General features: G+C 42.2%; 1 protein-coding gene across 3 annotated transcripts in view; it reads left to right on the forward strand.

Annotated features, from left to right (window-relative positions):
- LOC140186845 (reelin-like) overlaps positions 1-24,010 on the forward strand; it is a 319,577-nt gene that overhangs the window by 238,638 nt on the left and 56,929 nt on the right. For all 3 annotated transcript variants that reach the window (XM_072241501.1, XM_072241502.1, XM_072241503.1), the window contains 10 exons: positions 6,388-6,565; positions 8,857-8,941; positions 10,865-11,047; positions 13,961-14,132; positions 15,282-15,384; positions 16,120-16,346; positions 16,726-16,946; positions 18,839-18,986; positions 21,846-22,104; positions 23,364-23,613. In XM_072241501.1, the coding sequence (XP_072097602.1) occupies positions 6,388-6,565; positions 8,857-8,941; positions 10,865-11,047; positions 13,961-14,132; positions 15,282-15,384; positions 16,120-16,346; positions 16,726-16,946; positions 18,839-18,986; positions 21,846-22,104; positions 23,364-23,613 (1,826 nt within the window). The remainder of the gene's footprint in view (positions 1-6,387; positions 6,566-8,856; positions 8,942-10,864; positions 11,048-13,960; positions 14,133-15,281; positions 15,385-16,119; positions 16,347-16,725; positions 16,947-18,838; positions 18,987-21,845; positions 22,105-23,363; positions 23,614-24,010) is intronic.

Genomic DNA, 24,010 nt, shown 5'->3' on the forward strand with positions numbered 1-24,010 from the left:
AGATTACAGTGTGATGTATATTAACTGTTGACTAATGTATCCCATGACAAACTAATCCCAAAAGGGCATCAGCCACTAATTAAAGTAACCATGCCAGTTCATTTTTTGCTATTGAGCACCAACTTGCTCAGTCCAGGACCAATTATAAAGAAAATGTTCATGGTTGACAAGGTTTTAGATGTAAATCATTAATGGGACCATCTGCTCTAATGCTGGCCTATTCAAAGCTCTCTAATACAGGATATCAGTCTGCTAGCAAATGATTTTAATTACATCGCCTTTAGAGTGTTCTGAAATTGGTTCTTAATACTACATTTTGTGGCAAGCCAATAATTAGAAATTCAGTAAGTAACTGGGGGCAGAGTGTGATTAGGATTTGACAAGGAAAATGATGTTTAGTTACATTTCTACTTTCTTCTGTTTAATTGTTGAAATTTTTAGAGTGTTTTTTTGTATTTACAAATGCCCGTTATTTAGAATGGAAGTAAATTAGACTTTTTCCCTTTGTGTTATTGGAATGACAATGAATTGGCTGCCCATTCAGTTCTGAATTTATGAAGAAGGGGGCTTCAGGACTGTAAACAAGAATTCCTTGATAGGTTAAAGTTGTTATGTTGGGATAGGAAATCAATAGAATGGGACATCAAAGCTGACAGAATTTGGAAGTGTTGTATACTGCATAAATGGACTATATTCAGTCAGGTCATTTGATTTACTAGCTTCACTTGATCCTTTTTACCACAATCATTTTCATAAATGAACAGTGCCTCTGCTGAACTTCCAGAAGCTGGGAGAATGGCAGCTGTGGTCTCGGTGCCAGCATTTCCCAAGGGTTTTGTGACATTGAATAACTGAATGCTTTTAAGAACAGAATGGATGAAAGGCAGATTTTTAATTGATACTTTTCTGTGAGCGAGGCTCACTTCATCTTTGTTAATGTGTCAGAACAGACAATAGCAAATATAACCAGTTTCATTCTCCTCATCCACAGGAATGCTTTGCAGTTGGAATAGGATAGTGGGAAAGTGCACAGCCTTCACATACGCTTCTCTTACTCTTAATTTTTTGGTGGGAATGTACAATTTGTAGTTTGTTCCTCAGGGTCAAAAGTAGGCTTGATGCAAGATTTTTTTTCAGAGACCTCCTTAGAGATGCATTCATGAAAGTTGTGAGGAAATTCATTGAAAACTTATGTGATCCTCAGGATCCAGGAGTCCAGTGAACTGCTGGAATCCAAGGCAGATAAATGAACTGAATGCTTCCCTTCTCTGTCGGATTTTCTTAAATTTTGTCAAGCTCCACTTGGTACCCTGCAAAGGGAGGCACTGTTGGAGTTAGGGTACTGGAGTGGAAGAGTGGGAGGCATTCTCTGGAATAATCCTGCACTGCGACTTGCACTGTGAGGCACAAAGGGCGACTGCTTTCAGCTTGATGAACACAAGTGAAAGGGTAGCTACTAATGGTACAGCGGAGGAAGCAGACAGCGAACAAATATAAGGAATGAAAAATGCACATGGGATATAAGATTAAATGAATGTCTGAACAGCTTACAACAAGTGATTATATTTACAACCTAATCTGGGTGTTAGGATTTTATTATTACAGTTTATGAGGTTCTCTGGGCTGTTTGATCTGACCGTGTCTTGCAACTGCACAAGCAGCAACATGTCTGCATTGGATAATAGAAAAAAAACTTTTACACTTAAATTCTATATGGGAGATATTCAAATAGTTATCTGCAAAGCAAAGAAATCATTGCAAGTTCATGTCTTCTGAAAATACCTATTTTTTGATTTATTGGCATCAGGCTCTTCCTTACATAGTTTTGATATCTGACTTTGAATGGAGTTGATTGGAAAAACCATAAATCTAGTACAACAGAACCTGACTTCACTCAATGGACTCTGCCTTACTTCTCACTACCTCAGTAAAGCAACCAGCATATTTAAAGACCCCACCCACCCCAGACATTCTTTCATCTCCCCGCTCCCAGAAGATAAAAAAGCCTGAAAGCACATACGATCAGGCTTAAGGGCAGCTTCTATCCCACTGACATCAGGTTCTCAAATGAACCCCTTGTACAATAAGATAGACTCTTGGCCTCACAATCTATCTCATTATGATCTAGCACTTTATCGTTTGCCTGCACAGAACTTTTTCAGTAGTTCTGCACATTCCTCTGCTTTGTTATTGTTCTACCTTATTCCAGCTCAATGCACTGTGGAATGATTTGAACTGTATGAACAGTATGCAAGACAAGCTTTTCACTGTATCTTGATACAAGCGATAATAATGAACCAATGCCAACTTGTTTCTGCTGGATTTTTCCCCCTCCTATGTTCTGCTGATCTCCTGGAGGAGGTTGTCTTGCTTGTTCTACTGCTCTGCTAAATGGCAACCTGAGGCAGATCTCATCCAGCCATCACCGTTCCACTGATTCCTGTAACAACCTCTCCATTGATTAGCAGAGTGGAGTGTTTTCAGCAGCAAAGTCCTGAGAGAGAGAAAATAGAACTAACTACCAGAACCTACCTATTCTGCTCACAGTGGTCCCAGGGAAGCAGCAACTGGATCCAGGCCAACTTTTTAAGTGAGGAAGCTTCCTTAGTGAAGCTGCCAGATCTCCACAGATGACCACAGCAAAGGGAAAAGAAAAAACTTTTTTTTTACTGTTAGTGCTAAGAGCTGCCATTAGTAACATACCCTTGGAGACTGGCCTTTGACCTTGCTTAAGTGAGCAGTGGTCCTAGAGCAGTGTATTTTTTTTAGATGGCCTCTCCTCAGTTTCTGCTAAGCTGATGGCACGTTGTTGCCCGCAGCCCATTCCTCCAGCTCCTACTTTTTCTCTTGCTCACCGTGGGGACTTTCAACTTGAAAGAGAACTCTTTTCTGCCAAGCAAGGAAGTGAGAGGGCTAAATGAATAGGAATCCATGGACAAGATGGGTTGAATGGCCTCGTGTTAATTTACAGTGATTACAGTGACTGGGTAGTGATTTATAATTACTCCATAGCTTATGTTTAGATGGCCTATTTTTGTGATATGCAATTCTAAGGGAAGGCTGGTAAACTTTCTAACTGAACCATTGCCGTCCACGTGACGAAGATTCTCCCACGCTGTTGCCGAGCAGGAAGCTTTGGATATTTAATTCAGTGACAGTAAAGCAACGACGGGATGCGTGTAAATTAGGACAGAGAGACTTGAAGACAATGTAGATCTATGCACCTGCCGCCCATGAAATTTAAGATGGTGGAGGGTTCGAAGGTATTATTGTCAAAGCCTTGGCCAGGGGTGGCACGATAGCATAAGAGTTGGCATAACGCTTTACCGCGCTGGTTATTGGGTTTCAATTCCTGCAGCTATCTGTAAGGAGTTTGTACGTTCTCCCCATAACCACGCGAGTTTCCTCCGGGTGCTCCAGTTTCCTCCCACATTCCAAAGGGGTATGGCTTAGGGTTACCAAGTTGTGGTCAGAAACACGACGACACTTGCGGGCTGCCCCCGGCACATCATCGTTGACCCAAATGACGCTTTTCTCTGTGTGTTTCAAAAAACGTGTGACAAATAAAGTTAATCTTTAATCTAATCTCAGTTACTGCCATTCTTTCTTGTGAACTTCTGGTTGAAGATGGCAGCACCCAACACGTATGGCAGCTCACTGGTGGTCCATAAGGCAAGAAATTTGACTAAAATCATTACTAATAACAACTTTTCTGAAGTAAATTGTGGTAAACTATCACTGCAAACAATGAAGGAGCACGCGGAGGCGAAGCTGATTCAAACAATGGGCCGTGCAGGTGCATCGCAAAGACGAGGCCCAATGTGCTCATGACGGAGTTGGTATTGCTGTCGAGGTTGGAGTGAGCAATTTGGAGAGGAGTCAACGCGGATGAGTTTTGATGCCTGACCACCTAACCTGGGTGCGAGGTTGGACCTCTCCGATTTGCTGGGATCAAGAACGGTTTCGGGCTGTCGCAGCGCCAGGATCTGGGTCCTAGACCAAGGCACTACCTGGTGCTTGGACAATTTAAACGCCAGCCCGGATAGACTGGAAAGCCCATGTGTTGGGACTGGAGGCAAGGGTTGGACTGATTTCGCTCACTCTGCTGCAACATTCATTCCCCTCTCAGTGGTGCTGAGGCTGTGAACTGCTCCAGCGGCTGCCTTCCCTGCGTGTTTTTGCCGTTTTTACCCCACTAATACGGTGAACTGAGATCAAAGCTTGGGCCTCTTTCTCAACGCAGTGGCTTTGGTTCTTTTTTTATTTGGGTGCTTCAGGTTTCTTGCTTTGTGGCTGCCTGTAAGCAAACAAATCTCCAGGTTGTATAATCTATACATTCTTTGATGATAAATATACCTTGAATCTTTGAATATGCATTGTGCATTGGTGGTGGAGGGGTATGACATTTTGCTGGAAAGCCAGCACTTATGGTTCATCCTCAACTATCCCCAAAATGTGAAGACCCAAAAGCGTGTATTACAGCCTCTTATTATCAGTGGATTACTTCATACAAGGTGTGCCTGCCTTGTTGTATTGCTGCTCAATATTCAGCCGCGGACGTCCTCTTGTAGCAATTCTATTTATGTGGCTGGTCCAATTGAGTTGCTGGTCAACGGGAATTCCAAAAATGTCCAATATGAAACTGTGTTACTGCTAGCTGCCCGCAAAGTGTCTTCCGCTCTCCGGCGCCATCTTAGCTCAAAGGGCAGACCAGGTTTAAGGATTCGTCAGTGAACCCAAATGAACGTGTGACAGTTGTCACCAACTTCATAAGGACAAGTGCGTTCCTGCAAAAACATTCTGATTCTTTCCCAACCAGAATCTCTGGATGAACTAGGAGATTCACAATCTGCTGAGAGCTCCATCTGTGGTGTTTAGGGCTGGTGACACAGCGTCATTGAGCAAGTCCAGGTATGATTTCTGGCTAGACCTCAATGTGCGACCATTGGTAAAAACATCTCCTTATTGATCATCAACAAAGGTGCACCTCCAGGCTGCATGCTTAGTCCCCTGCTCTACTCGAGATGCACATGACTGTGGTAAAGCACATGTACAATGTCATCTTCAAATCCGCCAGCATCACTGCTGTTGCTGGACGAATCACAGACGGTGAGGTGTCACTTACCAGAGCAAGACAGGACACCTGGTTGAGTGATGTCAACCTCCCGCTCAACATTAGAAAATGGAAGAGTTGATTGTTGACTTCGGAAAGGGGAAAGAGGGTGAACATGTGCCAGTCTGTACTGGGGGATCACTGGTGGAGAGCGTTAGAAGCTTTAAATTCCTGGTTGTTAACATAACAGTTGATCTGTCCTGTGCCCAGTGCATAGATAAAGAAACAACGCCAGTGGTTTCACATTTTTGGAGGTTAAGGAGGTTCAGTTTGTCACAAACACTTACAAAGTTCGACAGATGCACTGTTGAAAGCATACAGACTGGTTGCTTCACGGTCTGATATGGCAATTCAAATGCACAGGAACTTAAGAAGCCGCAGAATGCAGTGGACTCAGCCCAATTAATCATGGGCACATCCCTACCACCACTGGCAGTATCTACAGAAGGTAACATCCACCATCAAGAATCAAAACTACCTGGGCCGTGCCATCTTTTTGCAGCTACAGTCAGGCAGGTAGTACAGAAGCCTGAAGTCCCACACCACTACATTCAACACAGCTACTTCCCTTCAATGATTCAGTTCTTGAACCAACTAGTAAAACTCCAGTGCTACAGTTTAGTAATTCTGTGGTTACTTTACATTAAAATGGAGGGTTTTTTGTTCTAATTGTTCTGTTAATTTGTTTTTCTCGTGAATGCTGCTTATATGATGCTCTTGTGCCTGTGGTGCTGGTGCAAGTGAGATTTCCCTTGCACCTGCGCATACGTGCACTTGTGCAGATGACAATGAGCTCACTTTGAATGTCACTGATGAGGAATTTGTTGATGGGAGCATCAATGAGTTCCAAGGCAAGGTGGTTAAGTTTTCTCCTGATGGAGATGATCATTGCCTGCTATTTGTCTGATGGAAATTTTATTTATACTTTTCAGTCAAACCGTGTGCTTGGTTCTAAAATTCTGCAGATCATGTGAAAATAACACTTATTGCCTACTTCAGATTATAGCTTTGCTGTTTTTTTAAATTTGATTTGATTTAAATTCTTCATCAGCTATTGCACAGTAGGATGAAATAAGACATTGCTGATGTCATTTGCAAAAAAAGATTAGAGTCCAGGGGAACATTGTTTTGGTGTTTGAGCCCATATTACACCATAAATATTGTGTTGATAATTAGTGTATTAGCTGCACTGATTTGTGGGTTTTAGCTTGAGCTGTTCTTGAGAGTTCCACCATGCCATGCCTTTTACTGATGGGACCTTCTTTTGCTTGCAGGTGTGACAGTGGCTTTGGAGGACGTAACTGTGTACCCATTCTTCCACTACCATCAATTCTGAAAGATGACTTTAATGAGAAACCCCACCCTGACATTTGGCCTGAGGTTCTTGGAGCAGAAAGGGGAAACTTAAATGGGGAAATCATCAAATCTGGAACAGCGCTGGAATTTAATGGGGTTAGGAATCTGTTGTTGTTATGTAGGTGTACAAAAGGTGTTGGATTTCACACATGGGTTGGCTTAGCAAGCAGGACATGTGAACCCTTCACCGATTACACTGGCAACAAGCGAGGATGCATAAAGTAACCCGACTTTTGTAGCAGTGCACAGTCTCCAAAAAATTATGGCAGCTGTAACTTTTATAAGCTAGAGTTTGGCACATACTTATTTTTATACCGTGTGGTTTCTAAGTACCTTTCATATCACAACATGGCTTGAAAGTGGTACTTACCACTTAATCCCCTATTAATATCAGGAGCACCTGATTTAAACACAAAAACACATTTCCAGGGTAGGTGAGTATGCTGCATATCCATTAACATGAACTTCTCTCCTCCAATAGCCATTCTCTCCCTTTTGACAAAATGCTGCAGAGGGCGGAAATCTGGAATAAAATCAGAAAATGCTGGCGAGCAGCACCTGTGGAATTAATGTTTCGGCTGAATCGTCAATACTTAGAAATGTCTTTTGATCTGCTGAATTCTTCCAGAATTTTCTATTTTAATTTCTCTCTCCCTCATTATTTGTTGATCTGCAACTACATCTTTTTCTTCAAATATGACACCATCCCTCTTTAAAGGATTTCTGAATATATATATATATATATATAAAATATAAATTAACAGCGTAGACCTCTCCCTGATGCTGTCTGGTGTTTCTATCCTTAAATTTTGAAACATAATTTTTTGTGGCTTCATTAATACTTCTTAGAGAATGATTTCAAAATACTTTATTTTTTGATTACATATTCTATTAATACCCTTCAACAATGGCTTGTGCCTTGTGTTAATACTCTAACATTCTGCACTTAGTGTTGTTGAATTGAATTGAATTGACTTTATTACTTACATCCTTCATGTACATGAAGAGTAAATATCTTTACATCTCTGTCTAAATGTGCAAAGTGCAATTTATAATAATTTGTAATAAATAGTACCACAGGACAGTCAATATAACACAGAAATACAATTGTATCAGCGTGAATTAATCAGTCTGATGGCCTGCTGGAAGAAGCTGTCCCAGAGCCTGTTGGTCCTGGCTTTTATGCTGCGGTACTGTTTCCCGGATGGTAGCAGCTGGAACAGTTTATGGTTGGGGTAACTTGGGTCTCCAATGATCATTCGAGCCCTCCTTACACACCTGTCTTTGTAAATGTCTGCACTGGGCAGTCCGCACCACTCTCTTCAGAGACCTGTGATTGAGGGAAGTACAGTTCCCATATCAGGCAGTGATGATGCAGCCTGTCAGGATGCTCTCAGTTATGCCTCTGTAGAAAGTTCTTTGGATTTGGGGGCCCATACCAAACTTCCTCAACTGACTGAGGTGAAAGAGGTTAATATTCTTAATATAATGTATTAAGAATTGTGTTAAGAATATTAACTAAACATTAAGAATACAACAAACCATGCAGTACTTTACAGTATTAATATAATATTTATTCATACAGTAAAGTACAGCATGGGTGGTTATATTAATACACTGTCGTAGAGCAGTGTTTGTTGTGCTCATATTTTAACAAAGTACACTGTACATTCTGTTAATGATCTTACTACAATGAATTGTGCTGCTTATGTTCAACGTAACACACAGTTAATAGCATAACGTACTACATGGTGTGTTACGCTAATACCTTCACTTCGAAGTTGTGAGCTGTGTTAAAACTGAAACATACTACACTGGGTGCTGTACTAATATTATATTACACTGCACCATGACTTGCATCAATATTTCCACACATATGTTAATATTGCTAATACTCTAACTACAATATACAAAGTGTGATGTTATACTGTTTTGTTCACACTCTAATACATTGTACTATGTGTTGTTAGAGACATTTCTTTAGATTATTTCCTTCAAAATAGACATTTGGCTGTTAAACAACACACACAAATTGCTGGAGGAACTCAGAAGGTCAGGCAGCATCTATGGAAAAGAGTTTCAGGCCAAAATCCTTTATCAGGACTGGAAAGAAAGAGGTGAAGTCATAGATGCTGCCTGGCCTACTGAGTTCCTCTGGAATTTTTGGTGTGTTGCTTTGGATTTCCAGCATCTGTAGATTTTCTTCTGTTTGTGATTTGGCTGTTAATTAAGGTATTTGCTCATGTCCAATTAATTGTACAATAATTATGAAAGAAATTACCCTCAGTCTTCATTAGATCATATTTTGTGGTCATACTGTATGTTTTTCTGTACAACACACAATCTCATTGGTCCTAACTCTTCACTTCCCTCTTTCTGTTTTGCAGGAAGGGCTGAGAATGCTGGTTTCCAGGGACCTAGAATGCACAAACACTTTGTACATTCAGTTCTCATTCAAGTTCATCGCTAAAGGTCTGCCTTTTTAAAAATCTTCTTTAACACACAGCACAGAAAAGATTTCCCACCTAGACATTCCACAGAGAATGTAGAAGACGTTGGTCAGAATACTTGCGTCTTAACGTGCAGAGATTAAAAATAATGTTCATAGCAAACATTTAACATATATATAACAAATGAAGGAAATTTGAAATCAAGCAGAAAGGATGGCTATTGAGGGTAGAATTAGATACTGTTTCACGTCAATTCTGGGTTACTACTGCAACTCAAGGAAATGCCAAAGGTTTCTGCCTAGAAGATAATTTGCCTTGCCAATTGATTGTGTTGATTATTTTACTGGGGTACAGGCAATGGTGCATGTTGCTTCCCATAACTCACTCTAGTGACAAGGTTTCATGTGGAACAAATGCTCTGGATGGATCCCCAGGTAGGTGCTAAAGTCCCATGCACTCTGACAAAGTCTATCAGGATCAGCAGTTGATCCATTCCACGGTCTAATGTCAAAGGACCCAGTGATCAGTCGGTACCAAGTTATCAAGATGTAAATTGGCACTTCACATTCCTTCCATTCCATGTGCCTGGCCTGCAACTATCAAGGCAGAGCTGAGCAACAATCAGATGCAGCCTCGGAGGGGTTGGACAGAGAGAGGTCACTTGATGAAGACCCACTTCTTGAGTTTTCTGACAATTTAATCAAGGTCACATAGATTGTTCTACATAAGGTTAGTGTAGATTAACTTAGAAAGAGCAGAAAAAGAGAACATGAGAATCTGTGAGGATACTGGCTATGATTAAATATTCAGCAATCAACCCTACACTGGAGTTACAGATTCTGAAAACATCCTGAAAGACTCTCTGAAGTCAAAAATATTGTAATACTTCTAATGATAGCATTTTAAGATGACAGAGGGATTAATAGCTTATGAGCTAAATATTTAACAGCTGAGTTACAGAGAGGGTGTATTTATGAAAATGCCAACCAGCCATTTCGATTAAACTGTAATAATGGGAGCACTCAGCTTGAATGTAGATTTCAAAATTTACTTTATGAATGCATATTTTGTCTCTGCTTAAAGGAGTTGCTTTGTTATTTGACAAACACAGTTACTCCAGTGACTGGTTAATGTAGAGTCGGTGGAATTTGGACTAATATTCACTGTCAGAGTGTGGCTCATACATTTAAATTGAATGTATCAGCATTAGGCTTCAACTGCAAAGGTAGTCTGTTATTACTTTACATTTATATTTAAACAAATGAAAGGAAATTCAATGATTTGTAGAAATACAAAAGTAATGACATTTATGTTGTTTTAATATTAAAATTCTTTGCACTGTGAAACATTCTAAACCATTTCCATCAATTGTTGATAACTATTAAACTTAGCTTATGATTTTCTTACATTTTTGCTCCTCTTCATATTTATGCCCAATCTTGATGTTATTCATGAACTGGAATGATTCCATTATATTTATTGTGCTCTGGGGTGATATTTGTACAGGCTACTGCATCTAGTTGAAGAGGAAGGGTATTTCTTTTCACAGTGTCAGGGTTCAGTGACTTCTGCACATCAAGGTTTCGGAAATACTGACTATGAAAAGTGATGGGGTTCTAGGACATCCTACTGTGTGAGGAACAATGCCCTTAAATAAATTCTTTGTCGCTGGTAAGCTGGTCAAGTTGGCTAGTACATCATGGCAAATTTCTAAACACTGACTGCAACCTATATTTGTCGATCAAACGTCTAGTGAGTTTTTCCAGCCCTCAGTGGACCTATTATATTCTCATTATGTTTATGCAAACGGAATTTTAGCAGAATGCTTTTGAACAGATATTAATTTATCAATATCTGCCATTTCTGTGATAAATTGAAGATTATCCACAAGTTTTCCTTTGTCTCAATAACCATAGTTGACCATCATACTATCTCTTTGGCTCAGGTGCTCCTGACCGTTCGCATTCTATTCTGCTGCAGTATTCCATCAATGGCGGAATCACCTGGCACTTGATGGATGAATTCTACTTTCCTCAAACGACAGAAGTGCTCTTTATTAATGTTCCCTTACCACTAGCTGCCCAGACCAACGCAACCCGATTCCGCCTCTGGCAGCCCCACAATGAAGGTAATAAATTCGAATTGTGTTTATATTGCATTACCATGAAATAACTTGCACCTTTTAGAATTTATTGTTTGTTTTAAGTTTTTAAAACCAAATTTGATTTGTAGAATACAGATAAACATTATAAAGTTGAACCAGTAACGTTCTGTGAACTATGCAACATAACATTCAAATTTTATGGCTGATATTTTACATGAGGAAGGCTTGTTGTGAATGAAACCTCCAATATATTTCAGTCCTCTGTTTCCAGTCTGAGTTAGGAATATGCAAGCGCAGAAGAAATGGCTGAAATAGCTAGCACGAGAGGGCGTAGTTTTAAGGTGCTTGGAAGTAGGTACAGAGGAGATGTCAGGAGTAAGTTTTTTACACAAAGAGTGGTGAGTGTGTGGAATGGGCTGCCGGCGGTGGCAGAAACGATAAGGGTCTTTTAAGAGACTCCTGGATAGGTACATGGAACTTAGAAAAATGGAGGGCTGTGGGTAACCCTAGGTAATTTCTAAAGGTAAGGACATGTTCAACACAGCATTGTGGGCTGAAGGGCCTGTATTGTGCTGTAGGTTTTCTATGTTTCTAAACTTCACTCAATACCCCTGTCCTCATCAATATGCCTCCGTGCTAACTGTAAAGCACTCCATCACATTTTCATTTCTTGAGCCAATGATGCACATGAAAGCACAAGGCTAACAAAGGTAGAATGGAATTTTGTAACACTTCACTGGAGGGTGCAGACTCTTGCAGGTCAAGTTCAGTTCATCTCTTTTTGTTCATTCATAAAATTGGCAAATACGGCATTTCCATTACAATATTTTTTCATGATAGCTGAGGGCTAATAAATGGTGTGCAACTGCTAATGTAGTTAACCCCTCATTGCCTGTAGTGTGTGAAAGGCATGACCCATCTACACAATTAAGCTAGAAAATGTGTTGAATTTACAGTCTGACTTTCAGAGACTTTTGCCATCACTGAAAATGATAAGCCCAGGGAACTCTGATTCAGTGTCAACAACCTGCTTCTTGACTGTTGATGAAATCATTCCATTAATTAAAGTTTCAATTATTCTTCAGTGTGGCAACAACTGCTATTCTTTAACCCTTTTGCTTATGGTGGTGGTGTGCTCAGTCACAGCAGTTTCTGCGGGGCCATCTGAAGGTGTCACTGTCTTTTGTAACTGTATTTATAATGATTTGTTGGATATTAAGAACTTTTGTAACTGTATTTATAATGATTTGTTGGATATTAAGAACTGTTTGGCAGAGAAACTGAAGGAGCCGGACTTGGTGTGGGTTGTGCAGCTGCCTGCGTCAGAGAGGTGTCGGAGGAATCGGTGTGCGGTCTAACAGCGAGTGATCATCTTATTTGATTTTGTTGTGATTGCAAGATCCCGTTAGACGTTGTGAATGTGCAATGCTGCGTCTGATTCACTGATTTATTGGCAGACAGCGGAGGGAGCTGTGTGGCCTCGGTCATAGCCAGGACTAGGCCTCAAGCGGCTGCGTCGCCTGTTTAAAGCTGCTCAGGAGAGAGGCATTGGAGTCGGTGCTGCCCCTCCCCAGTGTTTGCTCGGCAGAAGACAAGCCATATTGTGTTCAGCTGCAGACTGCTGCAACATTCTTGGACTCAAGATCTTGGACTATATATATGTCTTTTTTGTGTGACTATATTTTACTGATATCTTATATGTCCTGCTATCTTGTCTTTGCTATATATACCGTGTGCTGTGTGTGACTGTTGGTACTGTGTTTTGCACCGTGACCCTGGAGTAACAGTGTTTCATATAGCTGAGATGGGATAGACGGTGCATACAACAACTGTTGCCCAGGTGCTTCACCAGTCACAGCTTTGTGGGAGAGTGGCAAAGAGAAAGCCTTTGTTGAATAAAAAAGTCACATGAGATCTTGACTGGATTGCCAGAAGGCACGTGGGAGACTCTGAAGTCAGCTGGAAAGAGGTTCTATAGTCTGATGAAACCGAAATTGTGCTTTTTGGCCATCAGACTAAATGCTATGTTTGGCGTAAGCCATACACCGCACATTATCAAAAACACACCGTCTCTACAGTGAAGCATGCTGTTCGCTGCATCATGCTGTGGGATGCTTCACTGCAGAAGGCCCTGGAAGGCTTGTGAAGGTAGAAGGTAAAATGAATGCAGCAAAATACAGGGAAATCCTGGAGGAAAACCTGATGCAGTCTGTAAGAGAACTGTGACTTGGGAGAAGATTTGTTTTCCATCAAGACAATGACCCCAAGCATGAAGCCAAAGCTACACAGGAATGGCTTACAAACAGCAAAGTTAATGTCCTGGAGGGGCCAAGTCAGAGTCCAGACCTCAGTCCAATTGAGAAATTGGGGCTGGACTTGAAAAGGGCTGTTCACTCATGATCCCCATGCAATTTGACAGAGCTTGAGCAGTTTTGTAAAGAAGAATGGGGAAAAATTACAGTGTCCAGATGTGCAAAGCTGATAGAGACTCATCCACACAGAGTCAAGGCTGTAATGGCTGTCAAAGATGTATCTACTAAATACAGACTTGAAGGGGGTGAATACTTATGCATTCAATTAGTTTGTGTTTTATATTTGTAATTAATTTAGATCACTTTGCGGCGACTTGTTTTCACTTTGACATGAAAGAGTCTTTTTCTGTTGATCAGTGTCAAAAAAAGCCAAATTAAATCCACTGTGATTCAATGTTGTTAAACAATAACACCTGAAAATTTCCGGGGGTGTGGGGGGGAAAGCTTTTTATTGGCACTGTAGGTTGATATTGAACCAATTAAGCTGGAAAGTACAAAAACAAACTTGTTAAATGCATTCAGTACTGAATTAATAATGAACTCCTAAAGTAATTGCACAAAATAACAGTTTGTCTGTTAGGATGAGAAGCCAAGTTTATTCTAGTTTTTTTTGTTCAACAAAAAGGGCAAAAAGAAGAAATTTGGATCATTGATGATCTCATTATTGACGGGAATAATGTGAAAAATCCTGGTGTTTTGTTGGAGACATTCGACTTTGGACCAAAAGAGGACAACTGGTTCTTCTATCCTGGTGGAAACATTGGTCTTTATTGTCCCTATGTGTCAAAGGGAACCACGTAAGAATAACAGTTTCTCCAGTGCTTTGGGTATTGGTCTATAACTGTGTGCAATTACAGAAAAAGTATATTAACACCTCAGTTCACGTCCAGGCTCTAAACAATTCACCTCTCCGCACTTTTCTCCTTCTCCGAGATGCTTCTTAAAATCTCCCTCCTTACACCAGCCACAATCAAGGCCCAGCATTTCCTTCCTGTCTACACTTATCATCAGTCTGCATGCAAGATCCATATTTAACCTTGTGCAGGACCTGACTGAGAACTTCCAAGCCTCATCGGTGAAAATATTGAGAAAATCTGCTCTGACATTCAGAAACATTCAATATCGTTCAAAAACCATTGAACATCAATAAGTGGCTTTTAAAATATTATAAATATGAATAAATATACCAAAAAAAACCCTCAATTGATTGGACTGGTATGCGAACAGGTATCTTTCAGCTATTTCCCTCTGAAATGATTCTTCCTATACCCAGATACAACTCTCAGCTTCCACGTTCAATGGGGGAATCCCTATTCCCAAGCTGCACCTCAGCAGCGTGACCTTCTCAGCTTTCTTGGAGCAAATTATATCTGATTTCTGTGCATAATGTTTCTTTAAGAATTGGAAAAAGGTGTTGCATTAACACCTGGAATGGTTGCATTTACAGCAGCTTCATGACCCAGAAATGTCTCAGCACCATACCTCTTCAACAGTTCAGATAATGTGTCGGGCTCCTTTTACAAAATACCTTGTAAGAAACTGTATTATATCCCATTTATCACCAGGTACATGTTAACCAAAGCAGATATCCTTTAAAAGACTTTCTGAAGTTAAATTCCCATGTTTTTATGTCATGTCTATTTTGATATCTTATTTACAAGATAGCTTTACATTACTGACAAAAAAAAACTTAAACAAAGTGTGATTCTCATTATGAAGCCTCTTTCCGATCATAGGCAGTTAGGTAGAACTAGTGGGAGAAGGGGAACCTGAATTTGTGGACCACAGTTCCCTATAAAAAATGTTCCTAGAGATTTACTCAAGCATCATAGCATTGTTTCATTCAATGTGCTCCCCTTGCTGTAGTGATTACTCCCTCTTGTAAGATTTGGATTTGTCTTCATTGTCACGGTACATTATCCCGGTTTTGTTTCTCTGTTAACAAGGGAGGAAGATTCCGCCATAGTCTTCGTGTCAAACATGGTTGGGGAACATTCCATCACTACGCGTGACATGGATGTTAATGAGAACACCATTGTTCAGTTTGAGGTAACGTGGTGATAGTTACCTGTCTGTCCTTTCTTTAGTCATGTGGAATTTTTGGACAATAGCTTCATGTGTTTAGAATTTAGACCACACAGCAGCCACTTTGGCTATTAATTGACACATTTAATTAAATTAGGCCCCTGAGTGTCCTGCTGGATAGGCTTTCAATTTCAAAATCCTTTTGTCCATCACTCACTTTGTATTGAAATTATACGCCACAATGCTGTGAGGATTTGCAAATAAAAGCAAATTTGAGCCACTCATTTAAATAGGGTGGTACCAGGGCAAATAAATTCTGAAACAAAGCCCTAAAATTCCCTGGGTAAAACAGGGAAACAAAATATCTTAAATGGAACTTCAAGATTAACCTTTTAATCATTTAAAATAGGCTAGTTTATTTCTTGAAAGGAGTAGCAACAATCATTAAAGTATTAATCCACTAATACAGCAAGTACTGACGTTAGGCTTGAAGTAGAATAGTTGGAGCACTAGAGGGAATCAGTGTTTCATAGATAAGGTAAAATGTCTGCCAATATATTTACCTTGACAGCAGCACAGTTTCAAGAGAAGAAAAGTAATCTGTGTTAGATCAAAGGGGTCATACAAATATTTTGAATTTCCCAATATGCCTTTGGATCAAAACTTTCTTGCTTTGCTAATGAAAACCTTCCAAAGACAAATGCTTACACTTCAACAGCAACACGTTCCAACATCACTGTGCCTCATCTGTGGTTTCAGATCAATGTTGGATGTAACATAGACAGCTCAGCTTCTGATCCCATCAGACTGGAGTTCTCCCGGGATTTCGGAGCTACGTGGCACTTGCTGCTTCCACTCTGTTACAGCAGCGGGCACGTCAGCTCGCTTTGCTCAACCGAGCTCCATCCCAGCAGCACCTACTATGCTGGAACCACCCATGGATGGAAGAGGGAGGTCATCCATTTTGGCAGGCTCCATCTTTGCGGGTGAGTTCCAACTTAAGGACATTATGTTTAGTTTTGGTTTTTATTTAATTTTTCCTTTCTTCTTTCCACACATTTGAATTGGTAATCTTAGAACTTAGAAGAGCCGGCAGCCCGCCACCCCATTCGCACATTAATGGTCAAAAGTTTGTTGCCAATGCGTCTTATTCGGAAGCTTACAAGGGATGCACAAAGTTTGCAGAGATAGGTGACCTATTCCTAACCTGAACCTCCTGGAAGAAAACTGTCTTGATCAATGTCCAAAACGCCTATCCATCGGTTTAGATATGTACAAAGTTCTCTTTGATGTGTCTCCTATCACCTGTTTAAAAGGTCCTTTCCTCTGTATCATCCATTAACATATTCCTTCTTGTCCCCGCAGGTCAGTGAGGTTCCGATGGTATCAGGGCTACTACAGACTCGGTTCTCAGCCAGTGACCTGGGCCATTGATAATGTGTATATTGGGCCCCAGTGTGAGGAGATGTGTAATGGCCACGGCAGTTGTGTTGGTGGAACCCGCTGCGTCTGTGACGCCAGGTATTCTGGACCCACCTGCAAAATCAGCTCCAAAAACCCCGACTTCTTGAAAGGAGATTTTAAAGGTAGGCCGGAAGAAAAGTACATTTGTGGGGGTGGTGTGGACTGGGTCACAATGAAATAGCAGAGTGACTGGGTGATGTGGAACGTCCACAATTTCCACTGAATGGAAGGGATGGAAGTACCTGAGGTTAGGCTGAAGATGGAAGGCTGTGCACGGTGGGTATTAGGGGGGATTTGCATGTCGTATAGGGGTTTGCGTGTGTGCGGTGGGGCAGGGGTTGATGGGTGTGAATGGGAGTGTTAAGGGTGTTAGGGGATGTGGATAGAGCAGTGCGGGGGTGGAGTACAGGTAGTGGGTAGTGACTGGGTTTGGTCAAGATTAGATGCGGATGAATGTGGAGTTTATTTATTTATTGAGATACCGTGTAGATTAGGCCCTTCCGGCCTTTCGAGCCACGCCGCCCAGCGATCCCTCAATTTAATACCAGCCAAATCACAGGACAATTGACAATGACCAATTAACCTATCAACCGGTATGTCTTTGGACTGTGGGAGGAAACCAGAGCACCCGGAGGAAACCAAGGTGGTCACGGGGAGAATGTACAAACTCCAGACAGGCAGTGGTGGGAATTGAACCTGGGTCACCTGTACTGTAAAGCGTTGTGCTAGCCACTACGCCACCGTGTTTGCGGGTAAGAGTGATGTTGGTAGGTGTGAACAGAACAGTGGCAGGATGAAGTAGGGATTGTGAACGTTGGCAACTGTGGTTGGGCGTGATTAGATGTGGGAGAATGTGGAGTTTGTGGTAAGGATGGTGTTGGCAGGTGTGGGCAGGGATGAGGGATGGATACAGGCAGAGGTGGTATTCATGGTTAGAGGTAAGGGGCATACAGGGTGTTTGCAGTAGGAGAGTAGCGGGGCGGTGGATGTGGGTACAAATGGGGCTGGGGATTGCTGGGACATGTTGGACAAGGTCGGGAGCAGCCTGGGTGAAGACTGCAGATTTACTGGGGAAGAAGAAGAATTTACTTCAATTGCATCATATGACAAATGCAAGCATAAAATAGGGTGAAAATCTGTGGCTATTGAGCATGGATTCCACTCAATTTCCATGCCAGCTTGAGACTTTCTGTCTGTTCAAGTGACTGAGTGGAAACTCACAAGCTAGTAGAATATAAGTGACAATCGGTCCCCTGTGGCATCAGGAGTGGGATGTGAGCCTCTCCTCGAACTAACAGCCAGCCTGCCTGGAAATCAGTGTTTCAGATCAGACAGGGCTTGAGCAGTGGATAAGATTCAACTCACTGAATTTGCTGAGGACTCTATGATATTAGGACGAGCTGTCATATTTATAATAATCTGCAAAACATTTGTCTTCAGAGAAGATTTTATTGTACTTTTTGCTTCAGCCAGTCTAAGTTCTGACAGCTAATGTTGCAGCTTAAGGAAATGCCGCTGGTAGTTCTGTTTTTGGTTGTATTATTTAAAGGAGCATAGGTCAGGAACCCCCTTCCTTCCCACGGAGCCTTGGCTGAGTATTTTTGTGTCAGAATGTGGCCCTAAGCCCAGGAAACGTTGACACCGTAACGTGAGAACAACCCTACCAATGGGCATTAAAACCATCTCCCATTATGGCAGCATCGACTGGGCACAATTATTCTTGGGCTTGAAATATCAGGCTGCCAGAGTTTTTGCAGTGACCCAGCAGGTTGGTTACATGGCCACTGGAGGGAGTGGAGAGTAAAGGATCTGGTTCATTTAATTTACATCAAGACTTTTATTTCCCACAAGGAATATTCAATGGTTAAAAGGTCATAAATCTCCAGGATGTGAAGATATCATATTCATGCTTATCATTCACATTGGATTTATTATGGTCAGTTGACGTAGCTGTCACTTTATAACGTTGCTGGCACATCAATTTTAACTGATCCTGAGTTACTTTCATTCTTAGGACCAGTAGACCCAGAGAAATTTTTGGTGGTCAGTGGTGGGAAACCGTCCCGGAAATGTGGTTTAATGTCTAGTGGGAACAGCCTCTTCTTCAGCGAAGAGGGCCTCCGCATGCTGATGACTGTCGATATGGATTTGTCGCAAGCAAGGTATTCAGAACACGTTCTGTCATAAGAAACTTCTTCAGGGTTCTGTTCTTGTTAAAGCCCTTTGTATTGAGGCCTCCTGTGAAATTCTGTATTTAATATTTAGGTGTGATGTCAAAAAGTCCTTTCAGTTTATCAGACTTACTAGACCAAACCATATACTTCCTGCCCGCCTCTTGTCTTGATACAGGCTTCCTCTGGTCACACTAATACAGCCACTAATGTTTGCAATACATCAGTATTTGCAATACAAAGCCATGACACTTTCTAATTGTCAAATTGTTATTTCCTGAGTCAGTTTTAGCTTGAGATCCATTCTCTTGATGACCCTCACCTTGACTCATCAATATCTCTTTAATTCCAATGGCTTTCTCCTTCAATGTCGGGCACATATTTTGAAATATTTGTTCTTTTTCATCACGGGCGGAGATATTTCCTGATTTCTTAAGGGCTTTGAGGTTTGGCGTTATAATCCCAACGTTTCGAAAAGACAATAACACAAAACCGGTTCCCTCCCACCAGCTCCCAAGTTGCTTATACCCCGTTTGCTAGGACTGTGCCTTGAAGAATCATTTCAAACAGCGCACTGTGAACAGACAACCACGTTCAGCTGTCATGTTGAGAAGATAAGAGAAATTCGAGGCATCTTTTTTTCCCTCCTGATTTCGAAGAAACAGGTATTTTCATCTCGTTGTGTTAGAGTGCTCTTTAATCTCTTGTCAGTTAGGAATTCACTATTCCCTCCCTGAAGTGGTGGCGCAAATGCAAATTTGCGACCTGAAGATTGATAACACAAATATTCAAGATGACGCTGTGTGTTCATGTATTGCCTGGTGGTTTTCACAGCACGGTACTATCAATCCTACTCTGATACATGCCTGTGGGACAGTGGATGGTTTTAATGAGTTCTCATTAAGAGTCAGACCCTGCCAGTAACCAATAGAATTTACTTCAATATAACAAAGCCACTTTCCAGATGTAACAGCAAAAAATATCAAGTGCTTAGATTTAAAGTGGCAGCTCCATTTTTTTGCTGCTGAGTTCTCAATTTCCTTTTGGAGTGTTTGTTGTACCTGTTGCACTCAAGGCTGTCAATCACACTTCAGAAACCATGGATCACGTGCCTCGTGCTGAAGAGGTATTCGATTAAAAAGGGAGAAGAACTGACTTTTTGGTGGGGGGGGGGGTGTTTCTGACCTTGAACAGGAATCTGTCCCTGGGGACAGAAATCAGATGTTGATAAAGGACTGCCTGTTTGCAGACACCACCCCAGTAATTAACCTACAATAGATCTTAGATCAGGAGATCCCAGCCTCTGGTCCATGGGCCCCTCGGTTAATGGCAGGGGCCCGTGGCATGAAAAATGGTTGTCATTAGTTGGGCTGCTAACACAAGATGTACTGTATCTGACAACTGCCTCTTAATAGATTGTCAGATCTCAGCACAGGATCACAGGAGTCCTGAAGAAGGGTCTTGGCCCAAAATGTCGACTGTTTTACTCTTTTCCATAGAGGCTGCCTGGCCCTGCTGAGTTCCTCCAGCATTTTGTGAGTGTTGCACAGGAAGGTTGTGGCTTGAAAGGAGGCCATTTGACCATTGAATGCTTACGTGCCGTGTGCAAGAGCAATTCAGGAGGTCACTTCCCCCACTGCCCTCTTCCCATAACTCTGATGTTTTTCTCCATTTCCATTGTCCATTTCTGTTTGAACACTGTGATTCCACATTCTGACTGCTTGTTACATAAAAATGATTTTCCTTTTGATTCTTCTGCCGATTTTCTTCATTTTCTCACTTCTGGTTTTGACCTGTCCACCAGTGGAAAGTGCTCCTGTCCTTCACGAATACCTCTTTCCAAATCTTCTCAACCTTTTCTGTCCCAAGGGGACCAATCCCATTTCTTCAGACAATGCATATAACTAAAATCCATCATCTCACAGATCTCTCCTGCACCGTACAAGGAATTCACATCCTTCCGAAAATGTGGCACCCAATACTCCAATAAGGCTGAGTTCACTGTAACCTCGTTGCCCTTTTCCAAGTGACTGCTAATTCTGTCCCAAATTATTGCCTCTAGAACTTTCCCTATAACCAAAGTTAAAGTGATGAATGTGTAATCTTTGGGTTTACACTTAAAAACTTTTTGAACAGCAAAGTAACATTTGCAGTTCCCCGGTCCTCAAGCCCACCCCAGCATCTGTCGATCTTTGGCCAGGGCTCTGCAACTTTCTCCCTAATTCTCCCTGTAACATAGAATGCATCCCATCTGCGTCATGAGGTGATTTATTCACTTGATAAGCAGCTAGTATTGCTAGCATCCCCGCCTTAACAACTAGTAACCAGTCTATTATCTCAGTAACATCTTCCTTTGCTGAGATTTGAGCTGCACCTTCACATTTGAGAGTGGTGTTAATAGTCAAAAAGCACCAGAAATAAATGAACAGTGCCATTAATTAGCTAGTAATATTAAACTTACATAAAGCCTCCATCTAAATCCACAGCTTATTCTCAAGACATTGAAACAGAGATATTTGTTTTCATTTCTGAGAAAAACTTTCAGTCCACGATCCCACAGGAACAGGGTAGTGCTGCAGGTTGGAATCTGATTCACTCTGCCATGAGGTGTGCTGACAAGTGTATCAGCTGGCATTCTAACGTAGACCCAGAAATTTGTCACATAAATCAATTTCTTATGTCAGTGTCCAGAGTCAGGAAGGATATTTTAACAGTCAAATCCTAGTCTTGTGCCTGTGATGCTGTGCAAGAGACTTTTTGTTGCACTTTTGCCTATTACTAAGTATTTGACCTTGGGGAAGGATATTTTAAAGGTGACATGCCAGCTAATGTATGACATCTTCCACTCAGGTTCGTACAGTTCTTCCTGAGACTGGGCTGTGGGAAGGCATCACCTGACCCCAGGAGCCAGCCAATGCTCTTACAGTATTCCCTGAATGGTGGCCTGAGCTGGGGCGTCCTTCAGGAATTCCTCTTCAGCAACTCAAGTAACGTGGGCCGATACATTGCCTTGGAGATCCCCATGAAGGCCCGGTCCTCGTCCGCCCGGCTGCGCTGGTGGCAGCCTTCCGAAGATGGACATTTCTACAGCCCCTGGGCCATTGATGAGGTGAGATTGTGCTGCTGAAGGCAGGGCCAGGACATTGAATGCATGACGGCCAATGCTTCTTCCCTGTGACCTACTGACTCACTTCCAAAGAATCTTTACAACTTGCCCTCAGTATTATTTTTTATTTGCCCAGTTTCTCTTCTTTTTGTAGTTGGTTGCTTGTCAACCTTCATGTTCAGTTGTGTCGTAAATTCTACAGAACTTCTTCTTTTCCCTGCCTGCAAGAAGATGAATATCAAGGAAACATATATGTACTTTGATAGTAAATTTACTTCGAACTTTACACTGCAGCCTAGGAACACTGTGAGATGTTGGGACCGTAAGACTAGGGTAGACAAATAATGGCTGGAATTCCTTGGTCTGCTGGGTGGAAAGTTATCGCTGTTACAGGCTGCACATGTCTGGTCAGGCGAAGACCATGTCCCACACTCCATATCTCCAGCCACTGCAGAGGGGTGGCATTGGGCTGAAGCCCTTAGAGGTCTATTTTCCTCTGTAGACTGTACGACAACCTGGGGACCTACCACCAGGAAAGAAGGGCCTGAGGAAGACTGTCCTTGAACACTCTGCTGGATGAGTGGTAACTCTCCTTCTCATGAGCCGTGTGCTACTTTCCCACAGATCTCCACAGTAAAACCGCCAGAACAGAGTCCAAGGGAAGTGCAACAAAGAAAAAGGTCACAGGAGATTATTCCAACCATCAGCCCTCCCGTTTACACAAGCTCTGCCCTAATCCCACATCCTTGGTGCTACGCAACGCACACAAAATGCCAGAGGGGCACAGCAGGCCAGGCAGCATCGATGGAAAAGAGGAAACAGTCGACGTTTCAGGCAGAGTTCCTCCGGCATTTTGTGTGTGTGGCTTGGATTTCCAGCATCTGCAGACTTTCTCTTGTCCGTGGTCCACAACACCAATCCCTGATGCTGTCACTAACCCAAACATCAGCAACAGTTTATAATGGCCAATTAGCCTATTGCCCTAGAGCCTTTGGCATATGGGAGGGAATCATTCACAGGGAGAACGTGCGAGCCCCCTCAGTTCCACAGAGAGCACCTGAGGTCAGCATTGAACCGGGTCTCTGGAATCACGAGGCAGCCACCCTACAAGCTTGCCACCAGCTGCCCCTTTATTCTTCTTGGCTTGGATTCAAACCTCTAGAACCGAACTCCAGTGATATTTTTAACTTGGTGTTGTTAGTGCTTGTGATTTGCTGTGTGTGTTTTTTTTACATTCACCGTTGTCTCTCTGAATGAAACAGATCATAATAGGAGGAAGCATTCTGGGTAACACCGTGATGGAAGATAACTTCAACACCTTGGATAACAGGAAGTGGCTGCTGCACCCTGGGGGCACCAAAATGCCCGTCTGCGGCTCAAATGGGGACGCGCTGGTGTTCATTGAGAAAGCCTACACCCGCTACGTTACCTCCACGGACGTGGTGATAAACGAAGATTCCTTCTTGCAGTTTGATTTTGCTGCCTCCTGCTCTGTCACAGACTCTTGTTACGGTAAGTGTCTGCCCGACGAGCAGATTCTGGGGGCTCCCCCTCCGCCGGGTTTACAGTGGTGGAGCAGATCTCCCATTCAGACGCTGGGGAGACCAATTTCGCCCCACATCTCAGGATCAGGATCCCCTGCATGGGCAGGCTAGGTATCACCAGGGCCCTGGTATCCCCCCAGGAATCGGAATCAGGTTAAAATCACCGGCATATATTGTGAAATCCGCTGCTCTTGCAGCAGCGGTGCAAAAAAAAGAGTGAGGCAAAGTTCCTGGGTTCGACGTCCATTCAGAAACTGATAGCAGAGGGGAAGAAACTGTTCCTGAATCGCTGAGTTTGTGCTTTCAGGCTCCTGTACCTTCTCCCTGATGGTAGCAATGAGAAGGGGGCACGTCCTGGGTGATAG

The sequence above is a fragment of the Mobula birostris genome, chromosome 23 (assembly GCF_030028105.1).
Source record: "Mobula birostris isolate sMobBir1 chromosome 23, sMobBir1.hap1, whole genome shotgun sequence".
Taxonomy (NCBI): Eukaryota; Metazoa; Chordata; class Chondrichthyes; order Myliobatiformes; family Myliobatidae; genus Mobula; species Mobula birostris.